General features: G+C 37.0%; 2 protein-coding genes across 3 annotated transcripts; one reads left to right on the top strand and one right to left on the bottom strand.

Moving 5' to 3' along the window:
* Positions 1–322: 322 nt before the first annotated feature.
* Or52ad1 (olfactory receptor family 52 subfamily AD member 1) lies at positions 323–4,541 on the top strand. Of its 2 annotated transcripts, XM_063285334.1 has the most exons (2): positions 323–436; positions 3,041–4,541. In XM_063285334.1, the coding sequence occupies exon 2, from the start codon at positions 3,070–3,072 to the stop codon at positions 4,012–4,014; it is 945 nt and encodes a 314-aa protein (XP_063141404.1). In that variant the 5' UTR covers positions 323–436; positions 3,041–3,069; the 3' UTR covers positions 4,015–4,541. The 2 variants fall into 2 exon arrangements, with proteins under 2 accessions (XP_063141404.1, NP_001000140.1); NM_001000140.1 differs by lacking the exon at positions 323–436 and having other exon boundaries at positions 3,070–4,014.
* A 6,300-nt stretch (positions 4,542–10,841) lies between these two features.
* Or52ab4 (olfactory receptor family 52 subfamily AB member 4) lies at positions 10,842–11,789 on the bottom strand. The gene has a single exon (NM_001000139.1). It carries the CDS (start codon positions 11,787–11,789, stop codon positions 10,842–10,844), a length of 948 nt encoding a protein of 315 aa, NP_001000139.1.
* Positions 11,790–21,027: the final 9,238 nt, after the last annotated feature.

Raw genomic sequence — 21,027 nt, 5'->3', positions numbered from 1 at the left:
TACAGCACTGTTTTGACTGTGACTCCCCATCTGCCTAATCTATTTCCAAGAGTCTTAAGATACCCATTCTGATTCAACTGCTCCAGCTTGTTCCCCTGTGATTTCTAATCCCTATCAAACTGCTACCAGCAACTCATTCACAGCGAAGTCTATGGCACTTAGCAAATCTTGTAGGTCCTTAGTGATTCACCTTAAGGGTTTTGTCTAGCAACTTTCAAGCCAAGAGCAGCACATTTGGGTAAAGACAAGGTCACTTGAGACCCAGGGAAGAAACCCAAACCAACTTAAATGGGTCTCAAGCTGAACTCCTCCATCTTACTCTCGAGTGACACAGCACTTCTTCAGACTCTAGTGTACTGGATCATTCCGGGTCTGCTAACCAGATCTCTCTGCAGCTAGGACTCCAGGAGAGGAAACAAAGGAGGGAGAGGAAAAGGTAAAAATGTCCTGGGACACAGACAGTCATGTAGGTAGAATAGATTCTCACTTGCGTTCAACCAAATAGAGAAAAAAACCTAAACCCTTTGTAAAGTGTTTCATGTTTTAAAGAATGATCAGAGGCACTTGTGTAAAGAAAACAAAACAAAATGAGAGAAAGCTCTGAGTGGTTACTTTTGAATAGATTGAATTCTTCTATAACATTCACATACTTTTACCAATATTTTGTGATAGCACAGAGAAAAACCTTGTCACTTTGTTTAAAATTCTGGTGCTGTCCTAAGAAACTGTCTTGTGGGGAACATCACCCATAGAATTCCTGATAGATAACTATACATTCTCCCCTGGGAACTTCAACATGTACAAGTTTCTGCTTTTGTGGTGCATCTCTTTTGTTGTCAAGCAGTTATTTATGACAGGATCCTGACTTCTAGCCGTTTATACATTTAACTGTTCTAACTCCCACTATGTGCCCAGATATTTAGCTACAGTGGTGCCAAATATTTTCTCTGTAAAGAAATTATTAACCTAGAAACATTAGAGTATGAAGGCATCAAGATTTTCAAATATTTGTGCTCAGTGAATCAGTTCAAGACTTTTCTTTATCTTCCTCACAGTTCCTGGTAACTAACAAACATAATACAATACTTCTACATCCTACTTCAAATTGATAATACATTGAAAAACAAGAACAGTTGCAGTTTAGAACAAAACTTTTTTTAGGAATGGTGCCAAGTATATACATGTAATATTTGTACAGGGATTAATTTTGCCTTATTTGGCTGATCTAATTTTTGACATGAAGAAGTTTAACACTTAATTTCAAATAAAGCAAGAAAGATTATATGTGAGAGTTTAGAGGGAGAATAGAGATGGTAAAAATAATAAAATTGTGGTATAATATAAAAAAGAAATTAAAAAGATAAGATCAAGTTGCATAAACTAAGATTTAGGTCTAATATTCCAAACTTCATATTTTTACTATGCCAGATTACCTCCCAGGAGATATGTGTATTGTTAAACACCAGTGTGCCAGTGACAAAATGCAATTTTAATATAAAATATTGATGTCTGAATCAGTCGACTTACTATGTAAAAATGCTACAGTAGAATTTGAGTACTAAGTCAATTATCACAACATATTGGACTCTTACATATTTATAATAATTTAATTATATAAAGACCATTTATTTTGTGTATTACTAAGCCTAAGCATATATGTATGATTTAATTGCCATTATAAATCCAGGCACATTAATATACCATAAACTTAACAATAGCTGGGTGAGGGGCACATGAGGGAGTCTCCAATGTGTGTCTGTAATACCAGCACTCAGCGGGTCGAGACAGAAGAGTCCTGAGTCAGACAAAGCCCTGATTGTCTAGTGACTTTGAGACCAAACTGGGCTACAGAGAAAGACCCTGTTTCTAAATAAAATCCAAAGGAAAACAACAGTAACAGGAAGAAAATCCAAATCATTAGACTTACAAATGATTTGGAAATATGTTAAATATGTCATCAGGTGGATGATACTATAATACACTAGTAATCCAACATGTCAACTACAGGCAGGAATTATGTTCCAATATTAATATCATATTTCTAGGTAAAGCAACTTTGAAATATATGCTTTGTTTTGTGATTTTAAGCTTTTATTAGTATTTCTCCTTTTGTACGATATTTGCTAAAATTATACAGTTGAAATGTTAAATAAAATTGTGAAGCCTCATGTTTAAAAGCTTGTAATTGTACTTGTATAATTTTAAAAACTTACTACTATATTTTATATCAATATTTGTAGTGACTTCCCTTTTCGCATATTGACATACATTCATGACTTTCATTTAGTGACAGAATATTTTGTATTTCCATCAAAATAATTACATAATTCAAAATATTTAATAACTATTATAAAGTGCTATTTTGGTAAAAGACTTATATTAAGCCCCAGACACTACTTCCTATAGAAACAAAACCAAACTTTTCTACACAAAATTAGTAAGTCATCTTGACTCTTAACCAACTCCCCGTTTGTCCTTGACTGGATGTCTGGAAATGCTGAATTGTTATCTGTTGAGACATTTTGAGATTGCAGGTTTGTCATCCCACACATCCACTATTCTACCAAAACGATCATCTTCCTTTCTACATAATTTTCCCACATAGTTCCTGGAACTTTTGTCACAATGAATTATTCATAATGAATGTTCTTAGGGAAGAATCCTAAAGCACGAAGACCAGTGCTACAAACAAGATGACACACAATTATATTCAGCTTCCTTACCTGGGATAAAGACTTCAATGACTGACATGTTCATACACACACACTCTGCCTGTAATATGGGATGCATGCCCTGCTGTATACTACCATCTAGGTGGTCATTATAGGAAATGATTATAGGTCATTACTCAATCAAAGCAACTGGAAAGTATAAATCATGGAACAGGCATGTTTAATGAGAAATTATTTTTGACAAGGCATCTTCTTCTTAGCATGTTGTCCAGTATTTTCTGCATTCCCACTAAAAGTAGCTCAAGGGATGACTTGATCATCAATTAACTAATCATTACCAATAGAAACTGTTGTCCTTGTCTCTCTAGGAACCAGACCTTGAAGAGCTCCTGTGACAATGCCCTCATGTAATAACTCCATTCCTCAGCCCTTGATATTCATCCTGACCGGAATCCCAGGCCTCGAATCCTCCCATGGCTGGTTCTCAACGTTCTTTTTCTTGATATTTGTAATAACCATCATAGGAAATGGCACCATTTTAAATATAATTTGGATAGAGAAGACTCTCCATGAGCCAATGTTTCTCCTCTTGGCTACACTATCAGTTGTGGACTTGTGCCTGGTTACAGTCACTGTACCCCGAATGCTAGGAATCTTCTGGATGAATGCCAAAGAAATCAGCCTTGAGGCCTGCCTCACACAGATGTTTTTCATCCCTTCCTTTTATGTCATGGAATCGGGGATCCTCTTGGCCATGGCCTTTGATAGATTTGCAGCTATCTGGTACCCTTTGAGGTACACAACCATCCTGGACAGAAACATGCTTGTGAAGATGGCACTGGCTATACTGGCAAGGGCAGTGGCCGTGGTCACCCCTGCCCCCATCCTAACTAAAAGGCTGGAACGATTCCAAACACAGGTCATCAGTTATTCCTACTGTGCCTACATGGCTGTGGTGATGATTGCTTGTGGAGACATCTCCAACCACGTTGTCTACGGCCTCATGGTTATTGTAGCATCTGTGGGGATTGATCTCCTTTTTGTCATTCTGTCCTATACTCTGATCCTTTGTGCTGTCTTTCGTATTCCATCTGGGCAAGCCAGGAGAAAAGCTCTCAGCACATGTGGTTCTCATCTGTGTGTCATTGGTCTGTTTTATTCTCCAGTTGTCTTTTCTGTCTTATCCCAGATTTTAGGGTACCATATGGCTCCCTACTTACAGATTATAATCGACAATTTGTATTTTCTGGTGCCTCCTATGGTCAACCCCTTAATATATGCAGCCCGAACCAAACAGATGAGGGAGCGGGTGTTGCGTGTACTGACCTGTCAGAGAAACTGAGCTGACGCCTGTGATGCAAGGAAGACATGGAGGCATGGGGGGTGATATCCACAGCCAGAAGTTCAAATAATTTCTACCAGTTCAGGATTCTCTTCAGAGGGGGAAGAGAGTACTAATTCAAGAAAAGAACTCTGTCAGGTTAGAAATATAACTTGCATGTATTCGTTTGATCTTAATGTATGAAAGCTTAGTAATTCCTAAGTACTTGCTCTTATGTAAGAAAATAGGGACATTGCATCGTAACTTTTATTGTTTATATGATCAAATGATATTACTTGAACTGAAAACATTTTCCAAATGGTGTAAGAGTGTGTCATCAACATGGTGAGGCTTTAATTTTATCTTTTCATGGTTGTGATTCACTCTTTCACCAAATCATAATCATAAATAATATAAAAGAATTTTAAAAATAGATATGTAAATATATCTATGAACATATTGATAACTAATGAGCTTTATTTCTCTACTTATATTGTACATTAAAGAATCATATTGGATATGTTATAAAATGCCTTTAGAAGTTCTAACCCCCATTGTTGGTCATTTTGGGTAATGTCATCTCCATACGGTACTGGGAGCCTCCCTCGTCCTTGGTGTCTTGGATGTTTTTTTTCCTCTCCACAAGCCATACACACTGTTGCATATTTCCATTCATTCTTCTCGCCCACTGGGCTTCTCTTCTGTCTCCTCTGCATACCTGATCCCGCCCACCTTTTAATCCCTCCTCCACATCTTCCTTCCTTACCCCTGCCTCCCATGATTATTTTTCTCCCTCTTATAAGTGGGATTGAATCATCCATACTTAGACCCTCCTTCTTGTTAAGCTTCATATGGTCTGTGAGTTGTAGCATGGGTATTTTTGCTAATATCCACATATCAGTGAGTGTATAACATGTGTGTTCTTTTGTGACTGTGTTACCTCACTCAGGATGATATTTTCTTGTTCCATCCATTTCCCTAAGAATTTATGAAGTCATTGTTTTTAATAGCTGTGTAATACTCCATTGTGTAACTTTACCACATTTTTTATATCCATTCATCTGTTGAAGGACATCTGGGCTCTTTCCAGTCTCTGGCTATTATAAATAAGGATGCTAAGAACACAGTGGAGCATGTGTCCTTGTTATATGTTGGAGCATCTTTTGGGTATATGCCCAGGTGGGTATAGCTAGGTCTTCAGGTAGAACTATTTCCAATTTTCTGAGATACTGCCAGATTTATTTTCAAAGTGGTCGTACCAGTTTGCAATATCACCAGGAATGGAAGATTGTTCCTCTTTCTCCAAATCCTCACCAGCTCCTGCTGTCACCTGAGTTTCTTCTTTTTTTAAAAATTGTGCAATGTTTTATTTTGTCAACTACATTTGTTTTTAATCACAAGGTTTTGTAAACTTTTCCCCTTTTTATATTAACCATTTCATTCGTTTACATTTCAAATGATATCCCCCTTCTCATTTACCACTCCATCAATCCCCCAACCCATTCTGCCCTCCTCTATGCCTCCCTTCACCCATTCACCCACTCCTGCCTCACTCCTCTAGCAACCCCCTACACTGGGGCATCAAGTCTCCTTTCCTTTCACTGATGTCAGATAAGGCCATCCCTTGCTACTTATGCATCTGTTGTCCTGGCTCCCTCCATGTATATACTTGATTGGTGGTTCAATCCCTGGGAATGCTGGGTGGTCCAATTAGTTGATATTGTTCTTCTTATGGGGTTGCAATCCCCTCAGACCCTTTAGCCCTTCCCCTACCACTTCCATTGAGGCCCCCCGCTCAGTCTGTTGGTTGGCTGTAAGTATCGGCATTTATATTGGTCAGTCACCCGAGGTTTGGATCTTAACCATTCGGATTGGTATAAGGTGGAATCTCAGAGATGTTTTGATTTGCATTTTCTTGATGACTAAGGATGTTGAACATTTCTTTAGGTGCATCTCGGCCACTTGAGATTCCCTGAGAATTCTTTGTTTAGCTCTGTACTCCATTTCTAATTAGATTATTTGGTTTTCTGGGGTCTAATTTCTTGAGGTCTTTTTATGTTTTGGATATTAGCTGTCTGTCAGATGTATGGTTAGTAAAGATCTTGTCCCAATCTGTAGGTTGCCTTTTTATCCTATTGATAGCGTTCTTGACTTATAGAAGCTTCTGAGTTCAAAAGGTGCCATTTTTCAGTTGTTGATCTTAGAGCCTAAGCCACTGGTGTTCTCTTTGGGAAATTTTCTCCTGTGCCACCTCCAATATATAAACATGGCCAGGAAAGAAAGAGGTTCCCAGAACCCAACAGGGATGACTTGAGGTGAAAGTTTCAGTGAAGTGGGAGATAAAACTTGTACAGACCACCTCCAGTAAATAGGCATGTCCCCCAGTTGAGGGATGAGGATGAGGCCACCTATGAATCTCAAAGTTTTTAATCCAGAAATGTTCCCGTCCATAGAAAAGGCAGGGACAAAGAATGGAGCAGAGACTGAAGAATGGTCCATCTGGGGACTGCCCCACCTGGGAATCCATCCTGTCTTCAAATGCTAAATCTGACACTGTTGCTGTTGCCAAGAGGCACTTGCTGACATGAACCTGGCCTTGCTGTTCCCTGGGAGGTTCTGCCAGCACCTAACCAATGTAGATATGGATTCTTGGAGCCAACCATGAGACTGAGCTTGAGGACCCTGGTGGAGGAGCTGGCAGAAGAAAGGGAAGAACAGAGGGGGATTGCAACACCATAGGAAAAACAATGTATGTTCACCAGATCACCAAGTACTTCCACAGACTATAGCACCAACCAAGGAGTGTACAGAGAAGGATTCATGGCTCATGATACATATATATATATATATATATATATATATATATATATATACATATACATATATAGTGGAGATACATATATAGTGGAGGATAGGCCTTGCCTGACATCAATGGGAAGGGAGACCCTTGGTTCTTTGAAGGTGTGATGGCCCAGCATAGGGGATCTTAGAGTAGTGGGGCAGGAATGTGTAGGTGGAGGGGGGAGCACCCTCATAGAAGCAAAAGGGAGGGGGGAGTGGGTAGATGGGATGGGGTTTGTGGAGGGGTAATCTGGAAGGTAGATATCATTTGAGCTGTAAACAACAAGAATGATTAATTAAAAAATACAATTAACCAAAGGTCATAAAATGGTTACTAATGACTTTTTGTAGGTGAAAAGACAGAAGATAAAATATTGACTGGGTTTATTTATACAAAATTTCAATATCACTATTACTCTGTAATACTGATTGATGTTCAAGCAAGAGGGAGGAGGAATGGGATGAGGAGCTGTTGGAGGGGGGAGCAAAGAAGGGAGCAACGACTGGAATGTAAATAAAAAGAAAAACATAAAAACTAAACAGAGGAGAGAGAGAGAGAGAGAGAGAGAGAGAGAGAGAGAGAGAGAGAGAACTAGAATCCCCAGAGCAGGCCTCCAACAATACTCCCCACACATGGACAGTGCTCCTTCCAGAAGCTGAAGGTTATTAAACAATAGTTATGTCAACTATGGGATTATGGGATACCTCCCGATGATAGTCAGATAGGACCCTGAAGCTCCAAATTAATACATGTTTTTGATCTTGCATGCCCAGCAAAGCACTCTTTATGAAGGCATCATGCACTTAGGTCACATGTCATAGAAAAAATGAAACCAGAGTTGACTTGGATGTTTTCTTCCTAGCTACAACTAACTGCTAAAGTTACAGAAGGGTTTTTTGGTTGTGGGTGCCATTTTATTTGGTGGTGTAGCCACTGGCTTAAGTGAATAACATCCCAAACATACTCAGGAAAGAAATTGTGTGTGTTCAGTGAAGCACACAATCAAAGTCAGAGGACTGAACAGGAAGAAGGGAAATCAAATTTCAGAGAGAAATCAAGGAGATACCTTTCCAAAGGAAAGATAATTCAAATGACTACTACTTGCAATATAAATGCACAAGAGTTTATCCTGTCTTTAAGAAATGCAGGCACAGGTGATGAAGCAGAGACTGAGGAAAAGACCAACCAGTAATGGGCCCAAATTGAGACCCATCCCATAGAGAAGCACCAATACCTGACACTATTAATGATACTCTGTTATGCTTAAGTCAGGAGTCTAGCATGGCTGTCCTCTGAGAGGCACCACTTAGCAGCTGACTCAGAGAAATGGAGACACACACAGCCAAACAGTGGATAAAGTTTGGAACTCTTATGGAAGAATAGCCAGAAGGATTGCAGACACTCACTGGGATAGGAACTCCACAGGAAGGACAACTGAGTCAATTAACCTGGACCCTTGGGGCTCTCAGAGTCTGAACCACAGACCAAATACACACAGTTTGGACCTAGTCCTCCCCTCTCATATGTAGTAGATGTGCAGCTTGGTCTTCATGTGGTCCCGTACAACTGGAGCGCGGCTATCCCAATAGCTGTTTATAGTATATGGGATATATTCTAGTTGGGCTGCCTTCTATGAACACAGTGGGAGAGAAAGCATCTAACATTGCAAAGACTTAAAATGCTAGGGTTGGGGGGATACTATGGGATGTCCCCATGTGTTCATAAGAGAAGGAAAGGAGCAATGGAGGAAAGGATTGTGGGAGAGGATGACCAAGAGAAGGCAGTGAACTGGGTGTAAAGTGAGTAAGTAAAAAGTAAATAAAAAATATAAATGTATAAAACAGAAAAGTAATTAAAGTGAAAAAACATGCCCTTAAAAAGATACTCTTTTTCTTATTTCAAGCTTTCCGTTTCATCTATATGGTTTCACATATTTGCATACATTAATATATCCAAAGCTGTACCTATTATTAAAATACTATTATTAAAGATTATGTATTTTGTTACAACACTGTCTCTATAGGAAACAAGTCTTTTCTTTATATCTAGTAAAATGAAAGTATAATAAAAGTAAACACTGTAATAAAATGCAAGTTTCCATTGAATAATATGACTTGCAAGCTTTTTACATGTTGAAAAGTGGCACTTTTATTGCCTTTCTAAATATCTATAGCTTTAAATTTGTTTTCACAAATTCTTAGGTTTGTCAGTACATAAACGTGTGATGTATCCATCAGTTTTCTGTACCCTATTATCTTCTATGTGACATAAGGGAACGTAGAAGAATAATTTATTCTGCTTATACAGTTTGTTTCTGCTACTTAAAATATTTTAGGTGCCATAGTAAAGACTGCTCCCAGGCTGCTCTAGTGGTTTCCTGAAGAGATCCATGTTCATAGCAACAGAGTGTTAACACTCCATCTATGAAGCCCTTGTTGGTTTGTGAAGTAGCATTCACTAATGAATACAATGTACCAAGAGTGTTATACTGCACCTTAAGGCATTGCTCTCCACAAAGAGGGTATATAGGGATCACTGGATAAATCTTGTACAGTTCTACTCCCCATTGTGGTCATGGGGAACTCTACATCTTATACTAATTCAAAATACCCTCAACAGAAGAAAGCTCTGAAACTCTCACATATTTAAATAAAATAAAACTATCCGACAACACTAAAGTTTTCACTATGGTTTTCTTTAATAGCATATCTTTATGTCAGTGATCTAATTTTAGGTTGAAACCATTTTTCAGGTAATTTTATCTTTTTTCTTTTGTAAATATAGAATGTTATTAATTTGATCCTCAATAGGAAAGGAAATCAAAAGAGCGAATGAAGAGATTACTGAGTTAATATTTTTAGTACTCGTGTGGTGCCAGCCAAGATGGGACAGACGCTCTCAGTGCTTAGATCCTAAAGAGTGAAGACTGACAAAGTAGCCAGAGACACAAAGGTAAATTCAATGTCTCTGTTCTCTTCTTTTGTTTGTAGGAGCTTTTGCTTCATAAAGATAAGAAGAGAAAATATAATGGTCTATTTAACATGATATCTGCTCAGTTAAATAGTAGAGATCTCAAACTCTTCACATTGTCTCCTAATTAACTTTTGGTGAAAAGTTAATTTAGTGTGAGTCTTAAAATGACACAGACAAGGCATTTACAACAGTACTAGATTTTAGGCTGTTGAAATGGGTGTGTTGGTAAAGGCACTTGCATTTTTTGTAATGTGTATTTTATGTAAATGCACATTTATATGTAATGGATATTTTGCATTTGTGTAAAACTGTGTATCAGATGGTAGGGAAATTAGCAGTGATCTCATGCAACAGGATGGTCTGTGTATTTTGTTAAAATTGAATACAGGCTGCTTCTCAGGACCAGAATTCTCAAAGAATTCAGACTTATATATCAGCACAGCTTCATGAATTTTAATGACATTAATTTTAAAACTGATTTAATACTATGAATAAAATCTTTATCATCTGAAATAATGTTTGACGTTCAAATCTCACATTTAACATTACGTTCTCCAGGAAATCTTGTATGACTCCTTTTAAAATGTAGTTTTTTTCTCCGTGTATAGCCAATTATATTGTCTTAACCTTCTTATGCATTACACTATATGTGATCAATATTTTTATCTCCATGTAAAATCATAGAGCAGATACATAAGTGTCAGTGTTTGCCATCAGGGAAAAATTACCTTCTGCATTAAGAAAGCACAAGATATGTCTGGGTTTGGAGAAAGAAAAAATAGGGATCTAAGAATGCAAGAAAGAACGAAAAATGGAGAATAAATCTTAGGTGAGGGATCAAGGAGTATATGATATTTGTATCTTTCACGTGTGTTTATTCCATGTCTATACTGGCTTTCTGTTGAGAATATGGACTGACTTTTCATGAAAGATCAGTATATTGGAAAAAAATAATGAAAATAGTCATATATGGTTCAAGCAGTTTTAACAGGCAGTTCTCTAGTTTTCCTCTGACACAAGATTTTAAGGTTCTTTATTGAGTATTAGACTTCAAAACAAAAATGTGTACAACCCATTTGCGGATCTCCTTTGTCTTCACACCATAGACAATAGGGTTAAGGGCAGGGGGCAGGAGCAGATAGATGGTAGACAATAAGATATGGATATACGGTGACACATGACCAAAACGGTGACTGAAAAAGGAAAAAAAGGCAAGGATATAAAACTCTAGGAAGACAACAATATGAGCTGTACAAGTATTGAAAGCTTTGCTCCGTGCCTCTTTCTGAGGAAGATGTAAAACAGCTTGGAAAATCAAAAAGTAGGAGATGAAAACGAATATCATGTCAAAGCCCAGAATTGCAAAAGCCACAAAGAGCCCATATGATTTATTAATAGTGACATCTTCTGCTGCCAGCTTGACGACAGCCATGTGCTCACAATAAGAATGAACGATCACAATGGAGTGGAACCGTTGCAGTCGCTTGAGGAGAACAGGTAAAATCCCAACAAGTACAGTTGCCCGGACTGCAACCATCAGAATGACTCGAAGTAAAAATAAAGGTGTAAGGATGGATGGGTGCCTCAGAGGGTCACAGATGGCGACGTATCTGTCAAAAGCCATGGCGAGCAGAATGCCAGATTCCATTCCTTGCAAGGCATGGATGAAGAAGAGCTGGGTGAGGCAAGTATCAAAAGCCATAGAACATGAACCAAACCAGAAGATGGCCAACATCTTAGGAGCAATGGCTAAACAGAGACCAAGGTCAGTAGCTGCCAGTACTGCCAAGAAAATGTACATGGGTTGGTGTAGGCTGCGTTCTCTGGGAACAATGATTAGCAGGAAAAGGTTTCCCAGCAAAGCCACAAGACATACAACAAAGAAGGGAAATCCAATCCAAAACTGCACATGCTCTAGTCCAGGGATGCCAACCAGAATCACTGTCCTTGGGTTCAGATATGACAAGTTGGTATAGCCCATGAATCTGAAAAATCCTGTCATCACCACTGATACTGACACCTAATCAGATAGAACTGGTGAATGCGAAGGTGCAAACACTCAAATTTCATCTTGGAATCTTATACATATGGACCATGTGGCTTTAAATCTTTGAGCATCAACCAAGTTTTATAAGAATGTGGTTCCTTGATATTCTTTTGAAAATCCAGTGTACCTTATAGATAATGAAGATGGTATTATATCCATCTTCTAGAGATTATACGAGTGAAAATGTATGGCCTAATTGCATTGATTCTGTAAGTTTCTGGAATCACCCCAGCTGGTCTCAAAGAAAGCAAATGTGTCTTTTCCCGTATCTATCTATAAACTCTGTGTACCTTCCAGGCTATGTTCAACTTCACTGTGACAAAGAGCATCTTGTAGCCTGATGATGATGATGATGGTGGTGGTGATGATGATGATGATGATGATAGTGGTGGTGGTGGTGGTGGTGGTGGTGGTGGTGGTGGTGGTGGTGGTGGTGGTGATGATGATGATGGTGGTGAAAGTACTCACAAATCTCAGAAAACAGTGGAGTTTAAAACACAGAGATGTCAATGAAGCAAAAAGGAACATAAGCTAATAAAGGACAGTGTCAAACCTGGAATATTATATAGCTTCTAGTTAACTGTGTTTAAACATGCTTATTACACTAATGCACTTCATATGCAGCAAAGCAACAGGCCTCTCAGGCTGAGTGGAATTCAATGTAACTTATTTTATTTTACTTTTTTATTGTTTCCAGTTGGCAGGTAAATTAATTTCTAACACTTTTGAGCTTTTCCAACACAAGGATGGCTTAAGTTTCTCCTTTTTTAAATATTTGCTATTTCTCTCTCTCTTTGGCAACGAATTAAAACTTCAACTCTACAAATCTACTCTTTTGTCTTTTTAATTTTTTCACTAACAACTCTATGAACATGAAGTTGTATATGATTTTCATTCTATATCCTCTAATATCAATCATATATAAACATAATCACTGAACAGGGAGGATAATATTGAGTGGAATTTTAAAAATACTTTTTATTTTAATGAAGTGAGAGGCTGCCTTACTAAAACCAAATGAAAAGATTATAAACATAGGACTTAGCACATTAATACATATGAAGGTATGAACTGAATTTCTCCAGTGTCACGTAATATAAAATATTAAAGAAGTTGATAAAAAGTAGATATCTTTCCACATGAGCTCGTCTATTCACAGAAACTATGAGAATATGACCCAGAAATTAGAAATGTTGATTTAAATATTGGGAAATACTGCATTACAAAGTTATTCAGATGTCTATCTGAAAGGAACTTAGCAGTAGAAGTGGAAATCTATTAAAAGTCATTACTCACAAAAAATTTAATGTTTTATGAACAGGACACAAGTTGTGGTAAAAGGTAAAGGAACTGCAGAAGGAAATTTCGTGTTGAGATAATTATTTAAATGCTGATCGATGATCTAAGGACACACGACAAAATTAGTTATGGTTTCACCATGGTAGGTAGAAAATAGATAATGGTGCAAAGTATGTCTCATAGTGAAAAATGCACAGATCACATTCAGCTTCTCCATTTTAGTATGAACATGCAAATACACACACACACACACACACACACACACACACATATATATATATATATATACATACATATGTAATTTTTAAATAGGTATCTATGATTCTCTTTTGTGTATCAATAAAAAAGCATTTGTTTTGAGCAACATAAATTTCCCTGATAATCTGAACTTCAGGGATGAGATATGAGCTGTAACTGCTCAGAAAGCAGGATTAGATACTGAGCTAAGAAAAGTGGAATGCTCCTGTGTTTCATTCTGTCTTCGCATACTTTCAGTTGTTCTTCTCAAAGTATATACATGTTTGTACACACACACACACACACACACACACACACAGAGAGAGAGAGAGAGAGAGAGAGAGAGAGAGACTGCACACACAAATTTCCAAAGCACAAACTATCTCTTCACATATAAAATTTTAATATGCTAATAGTAGGCAACAAACTGATTGAAATGACACTTTGATAATCTTATTCTCACCTTGTTCTTGCTACTAGTTAATGTCTTCCTCACATTATGTCTTCCTCACATGCAACTAAAGCAATGATACAAAAATCACCTTCTATTTCTTCCATCCCTAAAGGTGTTTCTATATTTAGATGTGAGTCTAATCCATGTTACATAATATTAAGAAAAAAACCCTGTGTCCAAGAAAGAACACTGACTCATGCTAGAGGAATATCCATCAATAAGACACTTGAGATGAGATTATCTGATACTCTTTTTTCTTAATTTGGTTCTTCTTTTTTTTTAAATTGCTGCAAACAGAAATGCTTAGCTGTATGAAGGTCTTAATACAGGGAGAAGAAACTCACCCAGACAGAAAAACAGCCAGCTTAAATAGATCTTTGCTGACACTCAGATTTGGGAAGGAATTAATAACTTGCCAACTTGCATCATCTGCTTATGGTCTCTTCTTTTCTTGGCTTTTCTTAGAACTGAGCTGATCCCAGGTTGATGTTTTGACCTATTCCCTGGAGGACGACAGTACATTTCTGATATTCATGTCTAGTTAGTAGAGGAAAGATTCTCATTACTTCATGCTGCACATCCTGAATACAATAATCACAGAAAGCCAATTCTAAATTACAAGTTTTTTAGGCCTCAAATGATTTGGCACCTTGACTAAATGAAGAGGAGGCAAAAAGAACAAGTAGAATAGGAAAATAAAAGATTCATTATTGCTTTTGTCCAACTTGTGACCTGCGGTCAGTGTTATAACAAAATGAAAGAAAATACTACTTATCATAGAAAATATTTAACTAGAACAGTCAATCATGCACTCCTGACAACTACTATATTACTAAATTTATTTGAAAATATTACAGTACTTTGAAGTTTCAAGAACAAAAGAGATTTAGAAATCATCTTATTTCTTTTCTCCTTTTTACATTCTTGTCTATTTATTTTATTATGCCAATTTTAATACAGATGTACTGAAAATAATAGAAGTCAAATGCCTTTCAATTGTTCCAAGGATTAGGGAGAATTTTTAATAATCTCCAGCAACAGTGAAGTCAGCCAACAATGGAATCTGCCTTTAATTGTTTAAATGTTTGCAAAATTAATTGAATAATTTTTTCAATTTACTGACTGCATTTTCTGAAAAAAATTTCTGATTAATATCATTTTTGATTAGATAGTTTGGTAGAATTATCATAGGAAGATGATTAGTTGAGCTATTTGAAATGATCTTTTTCTTTTTATTTATTCATCTCTTATGAAATGTATCCAGACCACAGCTTCCCCTTCCTCCATTTTCCCAGTCCCACTCTATCCCTTCATCACCCTGAATCCACTGCTCCTCCATTTTCCTTTAGACAATGACTCCTGCAATCCTTCCTCCACCTCTTACATGGTTTTCCCTGAGTTCTGCCAAGTGTTTGGCTGTGAGTCTCTTCATCTGTTCCCATCAGAGACAGGAGGAAGCCTATCTGATGAAGATCGGGGCTAGACATCAATCTATGAGTACATCAGAGTATCATTAAGAACCATTTTGTGATTTGTTTAAATGTGTTTGTTCATTTGTTTGTCCATCATTTTTAGTTCCACCCCAGGTCTCTGCACCATCCAAATTTCAGTTCCTGGCTAGTCAAGCAGAGTCACTCATGGGTTCACTCTAGTGTCTTCAATCTCAAGTTACACCATACATTGGTTAACCAGTCCAACAAGCTCTGAGCCACCATTGCCCTATGACATCTTGCAGACAACACAGGTTGTGGGTAGAAGGTTTTGTGACTGGGCTCTAAGTCTCACCACTGGAGTCTTAACTGGTTTTCAAAGATGGCCAGTTTAGGTTCCTTATCTTCCATTACTAGCACTCCTCACTTAGGTCACCCTCATAAGTTCCAGAAAGTTTCCTATGCACTATTTGTCCACATAACACCCTAAACACATCCACCCCATATTCCAATAGTCTCTCCTTGGACTTGCTCAATCTCCCCACCTGATCCCTTCTGTTCCCGTCTCTATCCTCCCCAAGTCCACCCTCAAATCTATTCTAGTTCTCCTTTCCAAGAAGATCCACATGTCCCTCTTAAAGGACTTTTTTGTTTTTCTCCCTCCCTCTGAGTGACGATGATTATCTTTAACACCTAATACCCCCTTGTAAGTGGATTCACATCATGCTGGTCTTTCTGAGACTGGGTTGCCTTCTTCAGGATGATTTTTCTAGTTCCACTCATTTGCCTGCAACTTCCATGATAATCATTCTTTTCTGACAGCTGAGTAATTCTCTATTGTGTAAATATTCCACATTGTCTTTACTTATTCTTTGGTTGAAGGACATCTAGATTGTTGGGCTATTATGAATAAAGCTGCTATGAAAATAGTTGAGAATATGTCTTAGTGGTAGAATGGGTGGTCTCTTAGGTAGATGTCCAAAAGTGGTATAACTTGGTCTGAAAGTAGATAGGTTTTTGATTTTCTGATGAATCACCATATAGATTTCCATAGTGTTTTAAAAATTTTGGTTTCCTATATGCAATGGAAAAGTGTTTCCTCCTTGTTTCATATCCTCAACAGGATGAACTATTACTTCTTTTTTTTTAAAATCTTGGTCATTCCAACAGGTGTAAATATAATATCAAAGTAGTTTTAATTTGCTTTTCCCTGATGACTAAATATGTTGAATTGTTCTTTAACTGTTCTAAGCCCTGTGATATTCCTGTTTGAAAATTCTCTGGTTAGACCTCTATCACATTTTTAATTGTATTATTTGGTTTGGTGTGTCAATGTCTAGTTTCTTGATAAGTTTATATACCCCTTTACCAGATTTGATAGAAATCTTTTCCTATTCTGTAGGCTTCTATTTTGTCCTATTGATAATGTCACTTAAAGTAAACATTTTCAGTTTTATGAGACCTCATTTACTGATTATGAAACTTAGTGCTGGTTCTAACAGTGTTCTGTTTCGGAAGTTTTCTACTGTCCCAATGCATTGAAGAATATTCAGCATTTGATATGCCATCAGGTTAAGTGTGTCTGATATTACGTTCAGGTCTTTCTTAACCATGGACTAAACAAGTTTTTTGCAAGGTGAAAGATATGGACGTACTTGCATTCGTCTGCATACAGATATCCAAGTAGACCACCAATATTTGTTAAAGATTTTTTCTTCTTTCTGTTGTGTTTTTCTGACTCCTCCGTCAAAAGCAAGTGTCTATAAGTGTGTGGATGTATCTCTGGGTCTTCAGTTTGATTCCACTGATCAACCTGTCTGCTTCTATGTCAATACCATGTGATAGGAATTTTATTACTACAGCTTTGTAGTACAGCTTGAAATCAGGGAGGGTGATACCTCCAGAAGGTCTTCACTATTCAGGATGGTTTTAACTATCTTGTTTTTTTGTTTTGTTTTGTTTTGTTTTCCTTTTCCACATAAAATTGATTATTGTGCTTTCCAGGTCTGTAAAGAATTGTACTGGAATTTTGACGGTCATTGACACTGTAGATTGCTTTTTGTAGAATGGCCATTTTGCTATGCTAATTCTACTGACCCATGTGCATAGGTGGGGCTATCCATCTAATGATATCTTCTTCAGTTTCTTTCTTCAATAACTTCAAGTTTTTGTCATAAAAGACTTTCAAAAGTCTGGTTAGGATTATTCCCAAAATATTTCATATTATTTGTGAAGGATATTGTTTCCCTGATTTCATTTACAATCTATTTATCATTTACATGTAGAGGGTCTACTCATTTTTGGGTTTTTCTGGGCTCTTTTTGATTTGCTTGTTTCCTTTTTAGTTAATTATGTATCCAGCCACATTGCTGAAAATGTTTATCAGTTATAGGAGATCCCAGGTAGAATTTTTGTGTTCACTTATGTGTAGTATATTATCATCTGCTAATAATGATACTTTGACTTCTTCTTTTCCAATTTATATCCCCTGGATCTTATTTACTTTTATTGTTCTAGCTAGAACTTCATGTACTATATTCAAAGGACATGAAAATAGTGAACAGAGTTTTAATATTAACCAATGGAAAAGCTGAGGGAAGAACTGAAGGGGCTGAAGGAGATTGCAAACCCAAAACAAGAACAATTACCAACTAACCGGACCACCCAGAGCTTCTAGAGACTAAACCATCAACCAAAGAGTATACATGGATGGGTCCATGGCTTCAGATACAAATGAAGCAGAGGATGGCCTTATCTGACCTAAATTGAAGCTGAGGCCTTTGGGTGCTTGATACTACAGTAAAAAGGGATGCTAGAGTGGTGAGGCAAGAGCGGGTAGAGGAGCATTCTCAGAGGCAAAGGGGAGGAGGAGAGAGAGGATGAACATTTCTGGAGGGGTAACTGAGAAGGGGAATATCATAAGAAATATAAATAAATAATATGTAGATGTTTTTATAAGAGTGATTTGGAACTACTATTCATTACATTCATTCCTTGAAACCTTCATATATGTATATAATGCATTCTGATTATTCTCATTCATCTTTTGTCATCTCCTGCCAACAGCTCCCTTTCCTACAAACACCTTTCCCACATTTATGTCTTTTTATTTTATTTTTGGTATACCGTGGCTTCCAAAAGCAGTGGGTTTGTAACTAATCACTAAAACTTTGTGGACTCACCTGGAGTACATAGGTGATAACAATGCTTCTCCCTTTCCCATAATCTGTAAATAGACAACAGATCAGCAGGAAGAGATAGTGGCCTCTGTTTTCCTCTCCTATTGATGACAGACTTGGGTCAGCCCAGTATAGGTCAACACAATGCCTTTAAGTTAATAATTGAAAAGTCTATGCCATTCCCAAAGATGACATTTTGCAAGCCTTCTTTCTACCTCCTTCTTTTATGTTTTAGCACTCCCTCATCCTTCTTATTTTATCCCCTGTGTCTTACAGAGGTAAAATAAGTGTTTTCCTCAGGAATGAACCCTTAAGCTTCATTTATTCTGGGCTGCGAGCACACATGTGTCTCTGGATTCACTGTCCATCATGATATAAAATATATATATATATATATATATATATATATATATCTTTTATGATTGAGACTGAAAGAAGCAAGTGTGAACATGTGTGTGTGTTTGTGTGTGTGCATCTGTTTATCTGTGTGTGTTTAATAATTAGATGCCATTTTGATACTGAGCTGATTTAGGAGGACAACTGTAATGAGATGCCAAAAATTAAGATTTTATTGCATTAACAATAGTAGGCATATATTATCATATGTATATTAGGACAAGCATCTACCTAGATAACTGTGTTAAAACATATATACTCCAGGAAGTGTATTAAGTATATTTACACTATTGAATTTTATTGCCATATTTTTATTTATATGTGTATAGTCATGTTGACAGATGTGTGAGGACACAGGTATAAGTGTATGCATATATATGTATATGAATGTTTCTATGCATGTATGTATGTAAATATGTGTGTATGTATGGGAGCTAACAGACAGGGAAGGAAAAAGAGGTTGTGGAAGTGGGGTTATTAATATCACATGGATAGAAAGTGTGAATCATGAGTTGATGTGGGTCTTCAGATAGTGTAGGATGTGAAGTCATGGAAGAAATAAAGGAAAATACTGTGTTATACTGAAAACAGAGAGATGATTCAGACTGGGATAGTATCAGGCAAGGGTGAGAAGGCATGACGACTGTACTCAGCTAAACACTGAGCTAGTAGCTGAACAAAAAGGGCAAGATGAGTAGTGTGTAGATGAAAAATATATGCAAGTTTGCAATTTGAAAAGATATTATTGGACCTTACAACAAAGAAGACTCTGCCTCTTTTTTCAATATGAAAGAGTAAAAGGGGCAGCATAATAAATTTAATGATCCCAATCCAGAAAGAAAAATAACTGCATTGCATTTGTGAAATCAAAAGTAAACAATAATTAAGAAGGAAAGACAACCATACACAAAAAAAATACAGGCAACTAAGAAAAGCTTATGAGTGAGAGAAAGTTTTACCAAGGGAAAAGTACAGCAGTTGGATATTCAATACAGAATAGTCAACACTGGAAACATGCCTGTTAGTAATATTATGTACTGAATGAGTAGGTTATACTTAGAGAATTATATGCAAAGGCATAAACAGATGCACATGTAACAACAATTAATGAAAAAAGAAGTCATGAATTTGAAGAGAGCAAGGAGGGGCATGTGAGAGGGTTTGGAGGGGGAAAAAGCAATGAGGAATGATGTAACTACACAATGATCTCAGAAATAAAAGAAAATACATTTTCAAAAAGTGTATTAAACAGAGAAAAGAGAAGAAACATAGTTACTAGGGTGGCATAGGCTGACCGAGAAACATAAAACAAATGTTGCACAGTTAACAGCTATGAAAGATAGGTCAAGTATTGATGGAAAGAAATAATATCTACAATGATTAGATATTGTAAATGCTGAGTTTCAAGTATTTTAGGTATCTTTCTCTAATAGATATGCTAATTCACTCAACTTCATTAAATACTTCACAATGAGCAGCATTCCATTATACAATTTAACTTTAAAATTAAAACATATTCATAAAAAGATTTTTGGGTCCACAGTGTTGTAAATAATAGTGAGATAAAAATAGAAGAAATGAATGAAGTAGATGTCATAAGGGAACTTTCACTGTCCAGAGAGATAATAAAGACCAGATTGTTCATAATGACCAAAAAAGAATGTATTTTATTCACTTGAGTATCATGAACATACTTTGCCCTGAGGAACATAGCCTAATAAGGATTCTGCTAACCTCTGTGCTCACACAACTGTCATTTTCCCTTGGCACTGTTATTCTAGGTCTAAGAGCTCACAGTTGACAATTGATGAAAAACCAGTGTGTGTGTGTGTGTGTGTGTGTGTGTGTGCGCATGCGTGTAAGCATGTGGGCACGTGTGTAGGAATGCTCACATATATTAATAGATACTATTTTGGTTTGAAGGTCGACCTTTACCTGGGCAACAATATTTGGGCAAATAGAGATTAGCTCCCAATAAACTTCCTGTCCATCAGGAACTTACAGTCTTCCTGCCCCTCCTTCTGCAATGATCACTGAGCCTTAGGTATGGGAGTTGTATTGAAAATGTATCCATTGCAACTGGGATCTGCAACTTTTCATTTATATTGGTTGTGGTTTTCAGTAATGCTCTTCATCTGGTTTAACCAGAACTTTCCTTGATGGGAGTGAGTAGTACT

Source organism: Rattus norvegicus, chromosome 1 (genome assembly GCF_036323735.1).
Source record: "Rattus norvegicus strain BN/NHsdMcwi chromosome 1, GRCr8, whole genome shotgun sequence".
Lineage (NCBI taxonomy): Eukaryota > Metazoa > Chordata > Mammalia > Rodentia > Muridae > Rattus > Rattus norvegicus.
The sequence above is the reverse complement of the archived record's forward strand: the minus strand, read 5'-3'. Positions and strand labels throughout refer to the sequence as shown.